At 43.9% G+C, this 17,068-nt stretch overlaps 1 protein-coding gene across 7 annotated transcripts in view; it reads right to left on the bottom strand.

The window, feature by feature from the left end:
- Window positions 1-17,068, bottom strand: part of fnip1 (folliculin interacting protein 1) — a 342,414-nt gene that overhangs the window by 34,968 nt on the left and 290,378 nt on the right. For 6 of the 7 annotated variants that reach the window (XM_060935844.1, XM_060935846.1, XM_060935845.1 and 3 more), the window contains one exon: window positions 13,466-14,822. The exons of the other annotated variant lie outside the window; for it this stretch is intronic. In XM_060935844.1, the coding sequence (XP_060791827.1) occupies window positions 13,466-14,822 (1,357 nt within the window). The remainder of the gene's footprint in view (window positions 1-13,465; window positions 14,823-17,068) is intronic. 7 annotated transcript variants of the gene reach the window in all.

Raw genomic sequence — 17,068 nt, 5'->3', positions numbered from 1 at the left:
TTGGACCTGCCTGATCCATCCTGATGTCTGGCTGGAGTCGCATCACACTGCCCCTGTGGAGGATGGCCCCATATGGACAGTCGAAAGTCACACTTGGAAGATGGCTCTGGACACTTACAGTTGTCCTATGATGGCTGAGCACTACATTTGCCATGATAACTTTAGGACTGCAGTTGTCATGAACAGTTTTGCACTCAAGTCTCCATCAATGAACAGTTGATAACTTCAACAAAATAGACTTCATGCTAAAACTATAATTAATTTCCTGGTTACACAGTTGTACTTTGTGAGTATATAGGACACAGTTATAGAAGCAAGTTACTTATAATCATGCTATCTGTTATCACCCAAATGAGGATGGGTTCCCTTTTGAGTCTGGTTCCTCTCAAGGTTTCTTCCACCTGTTGTCTGAAGGAGTTTTTCCTTGCCACCATCACCACAGGCTTGCTCATCAGGGATAGATAAATAAATGTATTAGGGATAAAATTAGCATGTGTTTCAAGTCTTCAATTTTCTGTAAAGCTGCTTTGTGACAATGTCTGTTGTTAAAAGCACTATACAAATAAACTTGACTATGCAGTTGTTGAAAACATTTATTTATAAAATGTTCATTTAACCTTATTTTGTATGCTACAATATCTTGTTTATGAATTTAAGCTGTTAAATAAGGGAAAAACCTTCAACCCAGCTACTTCCTCATTGTTCCAAGCATAGATCACGTATTGGGAGGACTGTGTGGCTGTGATGTTCAAAATGACCAACCATAAGAGGGCCAGTGCCACCCTTCGTTTCCACCCCTATTGTCAAAAGTCATGTCAAGTCATGTGAGCAGAATTCAACTTCGAGAGCAGAGTTAACTTGTGAAAGCATGTGCCCTCCAGCACTTGCCAAGCATAAACTTTGTGCGTTTGCTGCTTAGTTCTGTACTTGCAGGTGCCATTATTTGCTTCTCTCTATGTTTTGCTTCTCGCTCGCAGCTGCCTGTAGTAATCTTGATTGTTGAATTTGGGCGCAAAGACATTGTACAAGTGGCAGTTAATATATTTGCGTGTAAATGAATAAAATTTGCTTGTGAGCATCTTTTATCGTGCTTGCGACTTTTGACATAAATGTGATGCTATATGCAATGCCAGTCAAAACTCTAGACACACTTACTCATTCATAGCTTTATTTTAACTATTTTCTATGTTGTGGAACAACACTGAAGACATCAAGACTATGAAATAACATATGGAACATCTATGAAATTATGTAACCAAAAATGTGTCGTCCCCCCCACCCCCCCACCAAATTTTAGATCCTTCAAAGTAGCCACTGTTTACCTTGATGACAGCTTTAAACACTATTGGCACAATCTTAACCAGCTCATGAGGTAGTCACTTGGAATGCATTTCAATTCACAGGTGTGCACTGTCAAAAGTTAATTCATGGAATTTATTTCCTTCTTAATACTTTTGAGACCATCAAACAGTAAATAGTAAATAATAAAAATACAGCAAATAGCTCTATTCGACAGCTGTAGTGATCCATATTATGTCAAGAACTGCTCAACTAAATAAAGAGAAACAACAGTCCATCATTATTTCAGACAAAGTGTCTTAATTAATAAAAATAAATGAAAACCATTTAATTACAAGGTGTGCCCAAACTTTTGACTGGTACTGTTTGTATATTGACTGTAGAAAACATGGACATGGTGCATCGTCTCTCAAAAAGTGTAGCCACCACAGGTCTAGCACCCGTGCTGGCTGGCTGTAGTACAATATTTAGCACCACCATCTAAACTATATTTCCACTATAAATGGAAAGACAAACAGTATAACTATAAACAGTTAGTTTTTCCTCTGCTGATATCTGCACATTTTCCCCCAGAAATTATTTTTTAAAACATTACCCTACTACCCTTTTCAAAAGAAAGCATGGATACATTTGGGAATGAAGTAATTGACAGCCTTAGCCTAGAAAACCGGTGAAGCTCACTACAGAATTTATTGTAATATACCTACTTATTTGAACTTTTCTGGACACATACAATAATACAAATTCTTAGCCATTTCTATTTAAAATGTTTGAAATATCTAGAGGTTTCATCAGAAAAGACTAGTTTAATTGGACAAGGTACGTAGCCAGATAGCAACCTTGACAGCTATATTAGGCCCTTTCGGACCACACAGTTCAAGGGCCTTAGTTGAGAGGAACTACATATTGGGAAGTTCCCCTGATAACTACATGCCTTCAAGGGCTTTGTTTCTGTTTTCATTCACACTGCCAGCAGGAATGCTGAAGTGATGCACGCTGGCTTGTTAGCATGGCGTTAGCAGGAAATGCTTGAAGATTTTTAGAAGAAACCTTTATTCGTCACATGCACACTTCAAGCACAGTGAAATTCACCCACTGCATTTAACCCATCTGAAGCAGTGAAAACACACACACACACACACACACAGAGCAGTGGGCAGCCACACCAGAGCACCCAGGGAGCAGTCAGGGGCACCTCAGCCCAAGGCCACCCCACGTCAACCTAATTTTGATTGTGGGGGAAACCGGAGCACCCGGAGGAAACCCATGCAGACACGGGGAGAACATGCAAACTCCACACAGAAGTCGCCGGTCGCGAACCCGGAACCTTCTTACTGTGAGGCGACCGTGCTAACCACTACACCACCGTGCTGCCTTATCCATTGCAACTGCGCAATAACTAACTCTTTTACTATGAACTTTCATGACGATGAGTCAGAGTCTTCCAAAAAAAAAATCACTGAGCCATGCCCTCCTCTTCTCCCAGAGACAAACAATAAGTAATCAATTCTGCAGTCAAGTTAACAATATGTGTTAACACCATAAACCAAAGGGTTAATTAGCCTCTGTGGCAGCGGGGGCGTGGTCAAGGGCCGGTCTGTGACAGGAGGGCAGAGTCAGGGAAGGTAAGTGGCAAAATCACTACACCTGAGAGCAATTAACCTGTGTTTGTGTGTCTTCCCAGTGACCGCGCCCTATTTAAGTAGGGAGAGTGAGAGCAGAGGGGATGTTCCCCAAACAAGACGCCTGTCGTGTGTGTCTGCTTAGAATAAATATTGTTCACTGAAAAGTGTGGCAATAAAAGCCCTATTTCCAAAACCTGATCTCTGTCCTGCCGTCCTCTGTGCTCCACCTACCCATACGAACAGCCACAGTGGTGCTGAAACCCGGGAAAGTGAGCACCAGCTGAGCAGCCCCATGGAGTCCTCCCTGTTCGCCGACCTTGTCCACGCCCTCGCCACGGCCCAGCAAAGCCAGCACCAGGCGCTCGTCACCCTCCGGAAGGAGCAGGAGCGACGCTTCGAGGCCCTGGTGCTGGCCCAACAAGAAGATCGAGAGGCGTTCCGGCACCTCCTCGCGTCGGTGGGGGCCACCAGCGCTCCTACCGCGGGCCCGTCTCCCCTCACCGTCACCAAGATGGGCCCGCAGGACGACCCCGAGGCGTTCATCACGCTCTTCGAGCAAGTCGCCGAAGCCTCGGGGTGGCCGATGGAGCAGCACGCGGCGCGCCTCCTCCCCCTGCTAACGGGAGAGGCACAGCTGGCCGCGCTACAGCTCCCCGCCGACCGCCGGCTGGCCTACGCGGACCTCCGCCGGGCCGTCCTCCAGCGCGTGGGGCGCACCCCAGAGCAGCAGCGCCAGTGCTTCCGCGCGTTGCGCTTGGAGGAAGTCGGCCGGCCGTTCGCGTTTGGCCAGCAGCTCCGGGATGCCTGCTGGCAGTGGTTGAGGGCCGACAACCGCGACGCCGAGGGAGTCATCGATCAGGTGGTGCTGGAACAATTCATCGCTCACTTACCAGCCGGAACCGCGGAGTGGGTCCAGTGCCACTGCCCGGCGTCACTGGATCAGGCAGTGGAGCTGGCGGAGGACCATTTGGCGGCTGTCCCGGCGGCAGGACAGCAGATGGCATCTTCTCTTCTCTCTCTCTCCCCCTCCTCCTGTGTCCTGTCCTCGCCCCATTCCCCCACCGCGGAGGCGGGAGCCGGCGCCGGCCCGCCGCACCCACGGTGCCCTCCCGTTTCTCCCTTCTGTGTCTGTCTCTCCCCCACCTCAGGTGAGTGAGCCCCAGATCACCGGTGCAGAGGGAAAGCCTGGGCCGGTTTGTTGGCGCTGCGGGGAGCCGGGCCACCTTCAACAGCAGTGCACGGCGATGGAAATGGGTGCGGTGGTTTGGATCCCCGACGCGCCAGAGGCCACCCTCGATCGGGCCGGAGCGTATCGCATACCGGTGAGTATCCAAGGGGATACATATCAGGCGTTGGTGGATTCTGGTTGTAACCAGACCTCAATTCACCAAAGCCTGGTTCAAAATGAGGCATTGGGGGGAGCACAGGGGGTGAAGGTGTTGTGTGTGCATGGGGATGTTCACAGCTACCCTTTGGTGTCGGTCCACATTGTTTTCAGAGGGGAAAAATTTATAGTGAAGGCGGCGGTTAATCCTCGCCTTACCCACTCTTTAATTTTGGGGACTGATTGGCCGGGATTTCGGGGTTTAATGACACGCCTAGTAAAGAGTGGGTCCTGCTATTTGACAGGGGGAGGTCCCGGTGTTGCTTTGGCGGGAGCAGCTGTCACAGAGCCGTCTACGTCATCTCCGTGTCAGAGTGAGGAGCCGCCGGCTCCTCCTCTCTCTATTGGGGAATCCCTCGCGGATTTCCCACTAGAACAATCGCGAGACGAGACTCTGCGACATGCATTTGACCAAGTGAGAGTAATCGATGGTCAAATGCTCCAGCCGAACGCCACCCCGTCCTTCCCCTACTTCACAGTTATGAAGGATAGATTATACCAAGTGACGCAGGACACAAACTAAAAAGCGAGTCACGCAGCTTTTGATTCCGAAGAGCCGCCGGGAATTGGTATTCCAAGCAGCTCACTTTAATCTCATGGCTGGACACTTAAGGCAGGATAAGACACTAGCCCGAATAATGGCCTGATTCTATTGGCCGGGGATTCGCGGCGATGTTCGTAGGTGGTGTATGGCATGCCGCGAATGCCAGTTAGTGAATCCAGCGGCCATTCCAAAAACGCCTTTGCACCCTCTTCCATTGATCGAGACCCCATTTGAGAGAATTGGGATGGCTCTTGTCAGGCCATTAGATCGGTCAGCACGGGGGTACCGCTTTATATTAGTTCTGGTGGACTATGCAACGCGATACCCGGAAGCAGTGCCTCTGCGCAATATCTCAGCACGCAGTATTGCGGAGGCACTCTTCCGCGTCATCTCCCGAGTCGGAATCCTGAAAGAGATTCTGACTGATCAAGGCACTACGTTTATGTCACGAACACTGCGCGAACTGTATGGGTTATTGGGGATTAAGCCGATCCGCACCAGTGTGTATCACCCACAAACGGACGGTTTAGTAGAACGGTTCAACCGCACCCTCAAAAATATCATTAAAAAATTCATAAGCTAGGACGCACGTAATTGGGATAAGTGGCTCGAACCCTTGTTGTTCTCAGTGCGAGAGGTTCCCCAAGCCTCCACGGGGTTCTCCCCGTTCGAGTTATTATATGGGCGCAAGCCGCGCGGCATCCTAGACGTGCTGCGGGTAAATTGGGAGGAGGGACCTTCACCAAGCAAGAACAAAATTCAATACGTTATGGACCTGTGCGCAAAACTCCACACGCTCACCCACCTAACCCAGGAGAATTTGTGGCAGGCCCAGGAACGGCAAGCCCGCCTGTACAACAAGGGTACGCACCTTAGGGAGTTCACACAGGGAGATAAAGTACTCGTACTGTTGCCCACTTCGAGCTCCAAATTGATTGCCAAGTGGCAAGGACCCTTTGAGGTCACACGGCGAGTCGGGGACGTCGACTATGAGGTGAGGTGAACGGACAGGGGTGGGGCGCTACAGATTTACCACCTCAATCTGCTTAAACTCTGGAATGAGGAGGTCCCCATGGCGTTGGTGTCGGTGGTTCCGGAGAAGGCGGAGCTGGGGCCGGAGGTTCAAAAAGGGGCATTGGCATCACGTACCTCTCCGGTCCCCTGTGGAGACCACCTCTCCCCGACCCAACTCACGGAGGTCGCCCAGTTGCAGACCGAGTTTTCGGATGTGTTCTTGCCCCTGCCCGGTCACACGAACCTCATAGAGCACCACATAGAGACGCCCCCAGGGGTGGTAGTGCGTAGCCGCCCTTACAGGCTGCCCGAACACAAAAAAAAGGTAGTTTGGGAAGAACTTGAGACCATGCTCGAAATGGGCATCATCGAGGAGTCCCACAGTGACTGGAGCAGCCCGGTGGTCTTGGTACCCAAGGCCGATGGGTTGGTCCAGTTCTGTGTGGACTATAGAAAAGTCAACGCGGTGTCTAAATTTGACGCGTACTCAATGCCTCGTATTGATGAGTTGCTCGATCGACTCGGAACGGCTTGCTTTTATTCGACGCTGGATTTGACGAAGGGATATTGGCAGATCCCCTTGACTCCACTATCCCGAGAAAAAATGGCCTTTTCCACACCGTTTGGTTTACACCAATTCGTCACACTTCCGTTTGGGCTGTTTGGGGCACCCGCGACGTTTCAGCGGCTGATGGATAGAGTCCTCCGCCCCCACGCCACTTATGCGGCCGCGTATCTAGATGATATAATCATCTATAGTAATGACTGGTCGAGGCACCTTGAACATCTGAGGGCTGTCCTTAGGTCGCTGAGGCGAGCGGGGCTCACAGCCAACCCAAAGAAGTGTGCGATTGGGCGGGTGGAAGTACGGTATCTGGGCTTCCACTTGGGCAACGGGCAGGCGCGTCCCCAAATTAATAAGACAGCAGCGATTGCAGCCTGCCCGAGGCCCAAGACCAAAAAGTGGGTGAGACAGTTCCTGGGGCTGGCTGGCTATTACCGTAGGTTTATACCTAATTATTCGGACGTCACCAGCCCGCTGACTGATCTCACTAAAAAGGGGGGCCCAGATCCGGTCCAGTGGACGGAGCAATGCCAGCGGGCTTTTTCAGAGGTAAAGGCTGCACTGTGTGGGGGGCCACTTTTACACTCCCCTGACTTTTCTCTCCCCTTTGTGTTGCAGACCGATGCGTCGGACAGAGGGCTGGGGGCAGTTTTGTCCCAGGAGGTGGAGGGGGAGGACCGCCCCGTCCTCTACATTAGTAGGAAGCTGTCAGTGCGTGAGGGGCGCTACAGCACCATTGAGAAGGCATGTCTAGCGATCAAGTGGTCGGTCCTCGCCCTGCGTTACTACCTGCTGGGACGCCCCTTCACCCTCTGTTCGGACCACGTGCCCCTCCAGTGGCTCCACCGCATGAAAGATGCCAACGCGCGGATCACCCGTTGGTATCTGGCACTCCAACCCTTTAATTTCAAGGTGGTCCACAGGCCGGGGGCGCAGATGGTCGTGGCAGACTTCCTCTCCCGTCAAGGGGGGGGGGAGTCGGCTGCAGGCCGGACGGCTGCCCGGCCTGAGTCGGGCGGTGGGGGTATGTGGCAGCGGGGGCGTGGTCAAGCGCCGGTCTGTGACAGGAGGGCAGAGTCAGGGAAGGTAAGTGGCAGAATCACTACACCTGAGAGCAATTAACCTGTGTCTGTGTGTCTTCCCAGTGACCGCGCCCTATTTAAGTAGGGAGAGTGAGAGCAGAGGGGATGTTCCCCGAACAAGACGCCTGTCGTGTGTGTCTGTCTGCTTAGAATAAATATTGTTCACTGAAAAGTGTGGCAATAAAAGCCCTATTTCCAAAACCTGATCTCTGTCCTGCCGTCCTCTGTGCTCCACCCACCCATACGAACAGCCACAGCCTCGCTTTTAGCTGTCAATCACTAACAATTATCAAGAACTGTGATGAAAGGATTGATAGAAGGACGAAATCACTGCTGACATCAGTGATTTGCAACACATGAATGAACTGAATCATGAACATTAAGAAAACATTGCAAGTCAGTGTGCGGACATTAACAACAATTCACCGGTAACCTCCATCATTTCCATAACAGACAAATAAATCATTGCCTCCATTTAAATCATTGATCATTTAACTCAGTCAGTGAACTGCGATAGTGACTTGGACATTTAAATCATCAAAGAAAACTCCAGGATTACAAGTTTCTTCGGCAAGTAAAACTGATTGGACACTAATATTGTACTGTAACAGCTTGTATGCTGGGGCAATGAGTAACTGGGAGACAGGCGTGACAGGTGAAGGTGCGTTTTTTTTTTTTTGTTTGTTTGTTTATCTTTCACTTTTCAGTAACTAAGTTTCGCTCACATGCCCACACACAAAAAACACGTGCATGTGCACACAACGCACACAACACATACAGACTCGTTAGTTTACAGTGTGCTCAGAATAGCCATGTGTCCCAAATAATGAGTTACTCTCACCCTGCACTGCTGGAGTATTCTGTGTTGGTTATATTTATATCAGCAAATTTCCAGATCATATCCATGCGACAAATGTATTTCCTCAATGCATCCATTTTAATGAAATATTGCCAGATGAAAATATTTAAGCTCTCTGCATAGATATAATATTGATTTCCACAATGAAGACATTCTGTGACAAACACAGTGGGTGGACATACCAAATGAGTGGGTGTATCCGACTTTGACTCTCGTTTCTACTGCACAAACTCTGGCTCCAAATTTGACATGACAGAGGTATTTTAGCTTTATTTCTCTAGAATAGGAGGCAACGGAGCCACCCCATCCATGTTTTCTACAGTTGATGGTTACATGTTCTCAAGGTATAGCCTACTTAATTTTTTTGAGGGGGGCAAAGAGAGTTTAATCCATCTTCCTCACTGAAATATGGCATATATGCAATCCTAATATAACTATGAAATTCTTTTTGATACCTTATTTGTTCATTTAATATAGAAAGTGCACAAAAAATAATTTCAATTAAAACTTAAAAAAAACAAACAATTTAAACATACATGCCATTAACTTGAACAACTGAAACTGACTTTTTAAACAGCATAATGCCTTCAGCTGTTGGACACACCGTTGCTACTCCAGGGGACTCCATAGATTTACATAGAAGACTAGATTCCTCACCGCGTATTCCAGAACGTCCGCACAGGGCGGCCATCTTACCACAGACAAGGGGTATGAAGACTTACGCAAGCACAGCACAGCCCAGCACTCACATTATGATTTACAGGAAATCAAAGTACTGACTTTGATGACAAGATGATGTGTGTGTCTGTGCGTGTTTTAATTGTAGATGTTTATATCAGTATGTTTAGTTTTATTTTAACTGCACATTGGAGCCTAGTCAAATGAAATTTCAATCTTCTGTGCTAACATATATTGACTTTGACATGATAATCAGCTTTGAATGTTCTTTTTGTAAATGTAAAGATATCTTTTTATCCTTGGAAGTATAACCACGTGATTAATTAAATGCTTTTTTTGTCACAAATTACCGTGAGTCGCTGTCACTGTTTTATACTATTACTTACTCGGGCAGTGCATTTGTTATTATGCTATGATGTGAGTTTACATTTGTTATTTTGCTATGATGTGAGTGCATTAGGTTTTTGAGGTGGATGAAGTATTTCTGAAGTTTCATAGACAGGTCATGACAGGGGATAATCAGAAAAAATTTGGGGTCAGAATTTTTATTGTTGATTATAGTTCTGTAAACAATCCAGAATTTATTTAAATTTGGGGACAGTCAAAATTTTCAATATGGCCACCAAAATCCAAGATGGCCGATTTTCGCTAAAACTTCTCATTTTTTCAAACAATAATTTATATTTTGCCATATTTTAACAGGGTATGGGGGCCTTATATGATTCCTGAACATTTTATAATATTGTATAATAATTATTAGGCCTATAGCAAAACTTAGTCATCAAATTTGTAATTGTGGAAATAGTTTCACTTTCACTTTAGGGTGAGCATGTGAGCATAGGGTGAGCAATGATAACAACATCTTTAATTAAGTTCAATGACATGGACAGTCTGGGCCCTATAATGTTAGATAGTCAACCTGTGACAATTACGGCGTGAAGTGGACTTAAAGACGTTGTACAGTTTGCTATATATTGTCTAGTGAGGGCGAATTTGAAACTTTCCTCTAAGATAGGCAATAGCAAGCATGTGCTACTCAACCACATGATAGCGATTTAAAAGGTAAGAAAGTATTATTAACATTGTATATGCCCAGATCTAGGTGGGGTTAGCCATCTGGGGGACCCTGGTCTGGAAAATTTTCATTTTCAGGCCTGTTCTCTTAGAGTTCTTTGTAGGCCTATAAATAGGCTTGTACACATAGGTGTACAGTGGTGCTTGAAAGTTTGTGAACCCTTTTGAATTTTCTATATTTCTGCATAAATATGATCAAAAACATCATCAGGTTTTCACACAAGTCCTAAAAGTAGATAAAGTGAACCCAGTTAAACAAATGAGACAAAAATATTATACTTGGTCATTTATTTACTGAGGAAAATGATCCAATATTACATATCTGTGGGTGGCAAAAGTATGTGAACCTCAAGGATTAGTAGTTAATTTGAAGGTGAAATTAGAGTCAGGTGTTTTCAATCAATGGGATGACAATCAGGTGTGAGTGGGCACCCTGTTTTATTTAAAGAACAGGGATCTATCAAAGTCTGATCTTCACAACACATGTTTGTGGAAGTGTATCATGGCACGAACAAAGGAGATTTCTGAGGAGCTCAGAAAAAGCGTTGCTGATGCTCATCAGGCTGGAAAAGGTTCCAAAACCATCTCTAAAGAGTTTGGACTCCACCAATCCACAGTCAGACAGATTGTGTACAAATGGAGGAAATTCAAGACCATTGAATGAGTGGTCAACCAACAAAGATCACTCCAAGAGCAAGGCGTGTAATAGTCGGCGAGGTCACAAAGGACCCCAGGGTAACTTCTAAGCAACTGAAGGCCTCTCTCACATTGGTGAATGTTAATGTTCATGAGTCCACCATCAGGAGAACACTGAACAACAATGGTGTGCATGGCAGGGTTGCAAGGAGAAAGCCACTGCTCTCCAAATAGAACATTGCTGCTCATCTGCAGTTTGCTAAAGATCACGTGGACAAGCCAGAAGGCTATTGGAAAAATGTTTTGTGAATGGATGAGACCAAAATAGAACTTTTTGGTTTAAATGAGAAGAGTTATGTTTGGAGAAAGGAAAACACTGCATTCCAGTATAAGAACCTTATCCCAGCTGTGAAACATGGTGGTGGTAGTATCATGGTTTGGGCCTGTTTTGCTGCATCTGGGCCAGGACGGCTTGCCATCATTGATTGAACAATGAATTCTGAATTATACCAGCAAATTCTAAAGGAAAATGTCAGGACATCTGTCCATGAACTGAATCTCAAGAGAAGGTGGGTCATGCAGCAAGACAACGACCCTAAGCACACAAGTCGTTATACCAAAGAATGGGTAAAGAAGACTAAAGTTAATGTTTTGGAATGGCCAAGTCAAAGTCCTGACCTTAATCCAATCAAAATGTTGTGGAAGGACCTGAGGTGAGCAGTTCATGTGAGGAAACCCACCAACATCCCAGAGTTGAAGCTGTTCTGTATGGGGGAATGGGCTAAAATTCCTCCAAGCCAGTGTGCAGGACTGATCAACAGTTACCGGAAACATTTAGTTGCAGTTATTGCTGCACAAGGGGGTCACACCAGATACTGAAAGCAAAGGTTCACATACTTTTGCCACTCACAGATATGTAATATTGGATCATTTTCCTCAATAAATAAATGACCAAGTATAATATTTTTGTCTCATTTGTTTAACTGGGTTCTCTTTATCTACTTTTAGGACTTGTGTGAAAATCTGATGATGTTTTAGGTCATATTTATGCAGAAATATAGAAAATTCAAAAGGGTTCACAAACTTTCAAACACCACTGTATATGTATGAAGTTAAAATTATATTAATCTAATAAGGTAAACATTTTTATTACATACTGATTTGTAGGCCTATCAATATTGCATTTTTGAGAGGGTGCATTTTCCATGTTTCAGCAAAACAATGTCATCATCTGGACCATTTTTATCTCTGTCTCCTGAGGAGAAATGCTTACTCTGCAACTGTGAATTGTCTGGAAAGGATGTAAAACCTATTCAGCAGACTGGCTTTCAGACCCTAAAAGAGACTGCAAAACTGTGGTCTGAATGTGATGAAGGAGTTTGCAAAGATGAGCCATACAGGTCGTTCCATGGGGCCTTGCAAAGGTAGGCTATCTAACATTATAGGGCCCAGACTGTCCATGTCATTGAACTTAATTAAAGATGTTGTTATCATTGCTCACCCTATGCTCACATGCTCACCCTAAAGTGAAAGTGAAACTATTTCCACAATTACAAATTTGATGACTAAGTTTTGCTATAAGCCTAATAATTATTATACAATATTATAAAATGTTCAGGAATCATATAAGGCCCCCATACCCTGTTAAAATATGGCAAAATATAAATTATTATTTGAAAAAATGAGAAGTTTTAGTGAAAATCGGCCATCTTGGATTTTGGCGGCCATATTGAAAATTTTGACTGTCCCCAAATTTAAATAAATTCTGGATTGTTTACAGAACTATAATCAACAATAAAAATTCTGACCCCAAATTTTTTCTGATTATCCCCTGTCATGACCTGTCTATCAGAAGTGAGTAAGCTGTTTATTTAACTTTAGCTTCCCCTACGGCCCTATCACATGTAAAAATATTTTCACTAAAAATTGGAAATAAATTGTATGTTTATTTGTCCTAAGGCCGCAGTTATCCATAAGTATGCAGTGTTAGGCTTCTCACAGCATAGGAATTTCAGCATGCATCCTGTCTTACAGTCTGTAGTATACTGAAATATTTTCGCCAAGCTATGCGTATTTTTTTAAAACATAAAATGATTATTCATCATTAATATCATAAATACATACTTCCGTTTGTTTTTTTATATAACAAACCAAACAGTTTGAATATCGATTGAAATTTGAGGAAGTTACGGTCATCTGAAAAGTACATATTGCTACCAACACAATGTAATGGGTAAGCCAGCTGTCTGAGGTAAGATGGCCGCCATGTGCAGACGTTCGACTTCGTTGACGGGCAATGGGGACGAGGCATCTAGTCTTCTATGTAAATCTATGGGGGACTCTGCTTGGGTCACCTAATTCTTGTTGATTTGTGGCATTCCAAACATGTGCTGCCAACAATAAATTGTAGTGTTCCCTCTGGTGGACAAACTATGTAATGGCAACACTCATAACATGGTTCAAGGATCCACCTTCCGCCTCTGTTTCTTTTTTAATTGTCATTTATTGGCTGCTATCAATGTTGGAAAGACCAACAAGACACAGTAACCTATGTTTTTAAATAATGAAAAACTTTTTTTTAGACATTAGTCTAAAAATTGTATGCACTATATTACCTAGCTCACTGACATTAGTTTTATTTAGGGAAAAATCTAAAGAGACAACACTGTGAATGTGCGCACCAAGACCCACAAAGATTTACATACCCAGGGAACGGCACTTCCATCTCTTCATGCCAATCGGTTTGCGTTTCACTGAAGAATTGTGCATCTTGCTCTTGTCTGGATATTTCCTGTGCTGTGTCCTCGCTTTCACTGTCTCCCAGTGCACTGTCTGAACTCTCATTTCGCGGAATCTCCCATTCATTCAGGGGGGATGTCTTCTTCTGCTCACTCTCTTTCTCTAGGCCTGGTATACTGAGTGAAACTCGGATGCTTTTGTCCTGCTCAACAGAACATTTCATACAGCAGCCTGTGTTGATGGGGTGTGTGCTACATTTACATGTTGCCTGCTCACTGTTCTCATAAGCCTGCTCATATGTCCTAACTAGGGATTCCATCCAAGTCTCTTGCAGATTGTGTTTTTCAGCATCTGCAATCTCCTGTGAAGCTGTTTTTGAGACATCGCCAATAGTCCTTGTTTCCACAGAGTTACCATCACTGAAATACTCATCAAACAGGTCCATGCACTCCTCCTGGACCCCTGTGTTAATAGAAGGAAGACTGCTAGGGCTGTATGACAAGGTTTGGGCATCCTTACTCTCAATTTGGTCCATTATTAGAGGTTTAGTCAGCACAGTATTACGTTGCTGCTTTACATGGCAACACTGCTGCTTTGGTTTTTCAGTGAAAACCATTTTATGTTTCTTGAGCTCATCTTCAACCCTGCACCTCTGGCCCTCTGTGTCTGATTCAGGTGACATGGACTCACCAATAAGGAAGGTCACTCTAGTCCCAGGCTCCTCTTCTTCCTCATCCAGGAGGAAAGAGTCCAGTGTTGTGCTTTTATCAGGTGGCTTCTTTTCCAGTGGGATCCCTGAAGACCGAAGAATCTTTACAGGCAACAAGTTGGGCACCACATTAGTGTCACACATATCTGATTGCCCTTGTACATCTAGCAGAGGGGTAACCAGTGAGGCAGTGCCCACTTTCACCACTGTCTCTGTTAATGGGCTAACTAATGGGCTGCCAACCTCCTGGAAGACTTGACTACTACTATGATCCTGAGCTGTGATGACAGGCATAATGTGCTCTGTTTGCTGCTCTTCCTTCATGCCTGTTTCACTGCCCTCTGGGTTAGGCTTGTGCACAGTGACCAGCACATACTCTGACTCCTCAACTTCTCCACGGCGCAGCGAGGTTGTAATAACTGATCCAGGCAGAGCAAAAGCCTCCTCATCCTGCTCGTCATTTCCAGTCTCAAGAGCATATGTCTCTAATAGCTCTGAACATCGGATGAAATAAGTGAGCACATAGAGGAGCCGCTGAACCAGTTCCTTTTGACGCCCAACCAGCACTGTGCGTGAGAGACGTACTGGTGAGCCAATCGCACCATACAGGTCGCCTGTGGTGAAGCAAAAGTAGTCATTAGAAATTAAGTAAGTATAGTACTTGCTATACTATTAACTTTAGGAGAGAAGTCCCGATGTTCATTTCTAATCTTACATTATTGGCCAATACGGACTGTTTTAATTCAAATAAAATGCTTCCAAATCAGTTTAAAAATAAATTATTGTTTTTATGTATGTATAACATGTAACATGTACAGTGTCTGTGGTGATTTTATATCCTTAATGTATCCTTACATAACACACATATGTGGCCATGCACACATGCCTTGATGTCATCATATGAACAATCGTTTGGTTTATGATGATTGTATTTGATTCATATGTAAACACACACACGTACCTTAGTGTAACCACAAATTTATTTTGATTCATATAAACACACACACACACACACACACACACACACACACATATTGATGAAATCACAGTGATTTCATTTTATGCTGATTATTAATTCAAAGCCAAGTATGTTGATTTTCAGTGGAGAATAAATGAAGTTAATTCTATTAAAAGTAATAGTGAATGGATTTATGAATGATCATAATTACAGTAAAATACAGTAAAGACATTGAGATTGTTTGTGCTGAAGGGTTGTTTTCTCTTAAATCACAGGCCTGTTCAAGGAGTGTGTTGTTCTGGCTCTAGCACCTGCAGTGTTATCATGTGTTGTAATGAGTTAGCCAAGACCATGTTGAATTAAGCAAGTGTTCATTCTGGAGTGTTTTGTATGCTAACGTAACACATTTTATGAAGTTATTCTGAATTGGGTATTGTGACAGGCTGCAATGTGCATTTTCTTATTTTTAACCCTATGTTGTGGTAGACGGGTCAAGGCCATGAGTGTTGTGTTCATTTCCACCTGCAGCCTGTATCAGACTTTAACCTGATTTGACCCCAGTCATTTTGAATCATGTATTGTATGCTCTGAATGCTGTGTTGTTCATGACATACCACTTCTTATCAGATGTTTTGATTCTTTCTGAATTGATAATTCATACTGGAAAATTTGGCTCAGTTGATACAAAATATGAGAAGCGTGAGATGTTCTGCCCAACAGAAAATGTTAAAGTGGTATGACGTGACATGTTAACCAATGAAATTATTTGTATACACTGTTTTTTTTAGACAGTATAATATGAGAACATTATGATTTTGAGTTGGTTCACTCTGCACACTGAACACAGCTTTTATTATTTGATTTAATAAAAGTCTAAACCTTTCTGCAACCTCCTGGATTTTGAATCATATTTTGCTTGGAGAGTTTAAGAGTTTACACAACATGTCTTGCAAAAGTATTCATCCCCCTTGGTGTTTGTGCTGTTTTGCTGCATTGGGAGATGGAATTAAAATTGATTTTTGGAGGGTAAGCATGATTTGATTTACACAACATGCCAACCACTTTAAAGGCACAATTTTTTTTTTAATAGTGACACAAATGAAAACAAGAAGACAGTCATCTATATTCCCTGCCCTATATACCAACCATATACCAAGTTTCAAGATATTATTTGTCACATTTTTCAAATTCTGCTGCAGGAAACCAACCCTACCTCTTTACACTGACCTCAGCAGCCTATGGCATAAGCCCACCAGACCTTTGATCCAGGTGAGCTAAAAATTAAAATTTCTCACATTTCTTAGTATCAAAAGGCACATATGCATTACTTAATCAACACATATACCAACTTTCAAGACCATAACACTTATAGTTTTCAAGTTCTGCTCCGGAAACAAAACCTACCCCTAAGACTAACCTGAGAGACTAAGTCTGAAATTGTTTCCAAGGAAACAAGAAAAATTAAAATTTCTCAAATTTCTTATTATGAAAAAGCACATCTACATCACCTTGTTAACATGGATACCAAGTTTCAAATATGTATCATGAATAGTTTTGGATATATGCTCCGGAAATGAACACTGCTCTGAGAAACTAAGTCAAAATCTATTTTTTATGTTAACAGCTGAAAAATACTTTTTTTTCAAAAATCCAAAACAGCAAAAGGCACCAGCTCACATGTTGCTTGATGTGTATACGAAGTTTCATGAAGATATCTTCAGTAGTTTTAAAGATATGGCCCAGAAACAAAAACGTGACCGGACGAACAGCCGGATGGACGGAACCGGTTTCTAAAAGGCACATCTACATCACCTTGTTAACATGTACAGTGGTGCTTGAAAGTTTGTGAACCCTTTAGAATTTTGTATATTTCTGCATAAATATGACCTAAAACACCATCAG

Source organism: Neoarius graeffei, chromosome 12 (assembly GCF_027579695.1).
Source record: "Neoarius graeffei isolate fNeoGra1 chromosome 12, fNeoGra1.pri, whole genome shotgun sequence".
Classification (NCBI taxonomy): Eukaryota; Metazoa; Chordata; class Actinopteri; order Siluriformes; family Ariidae; genus Neoarius; species Neoarius graeffei.
Note: the sequence above shows the minus strand (reverse complement) of the source record. Positions and strands in the feature narration are given on the sequence as shown.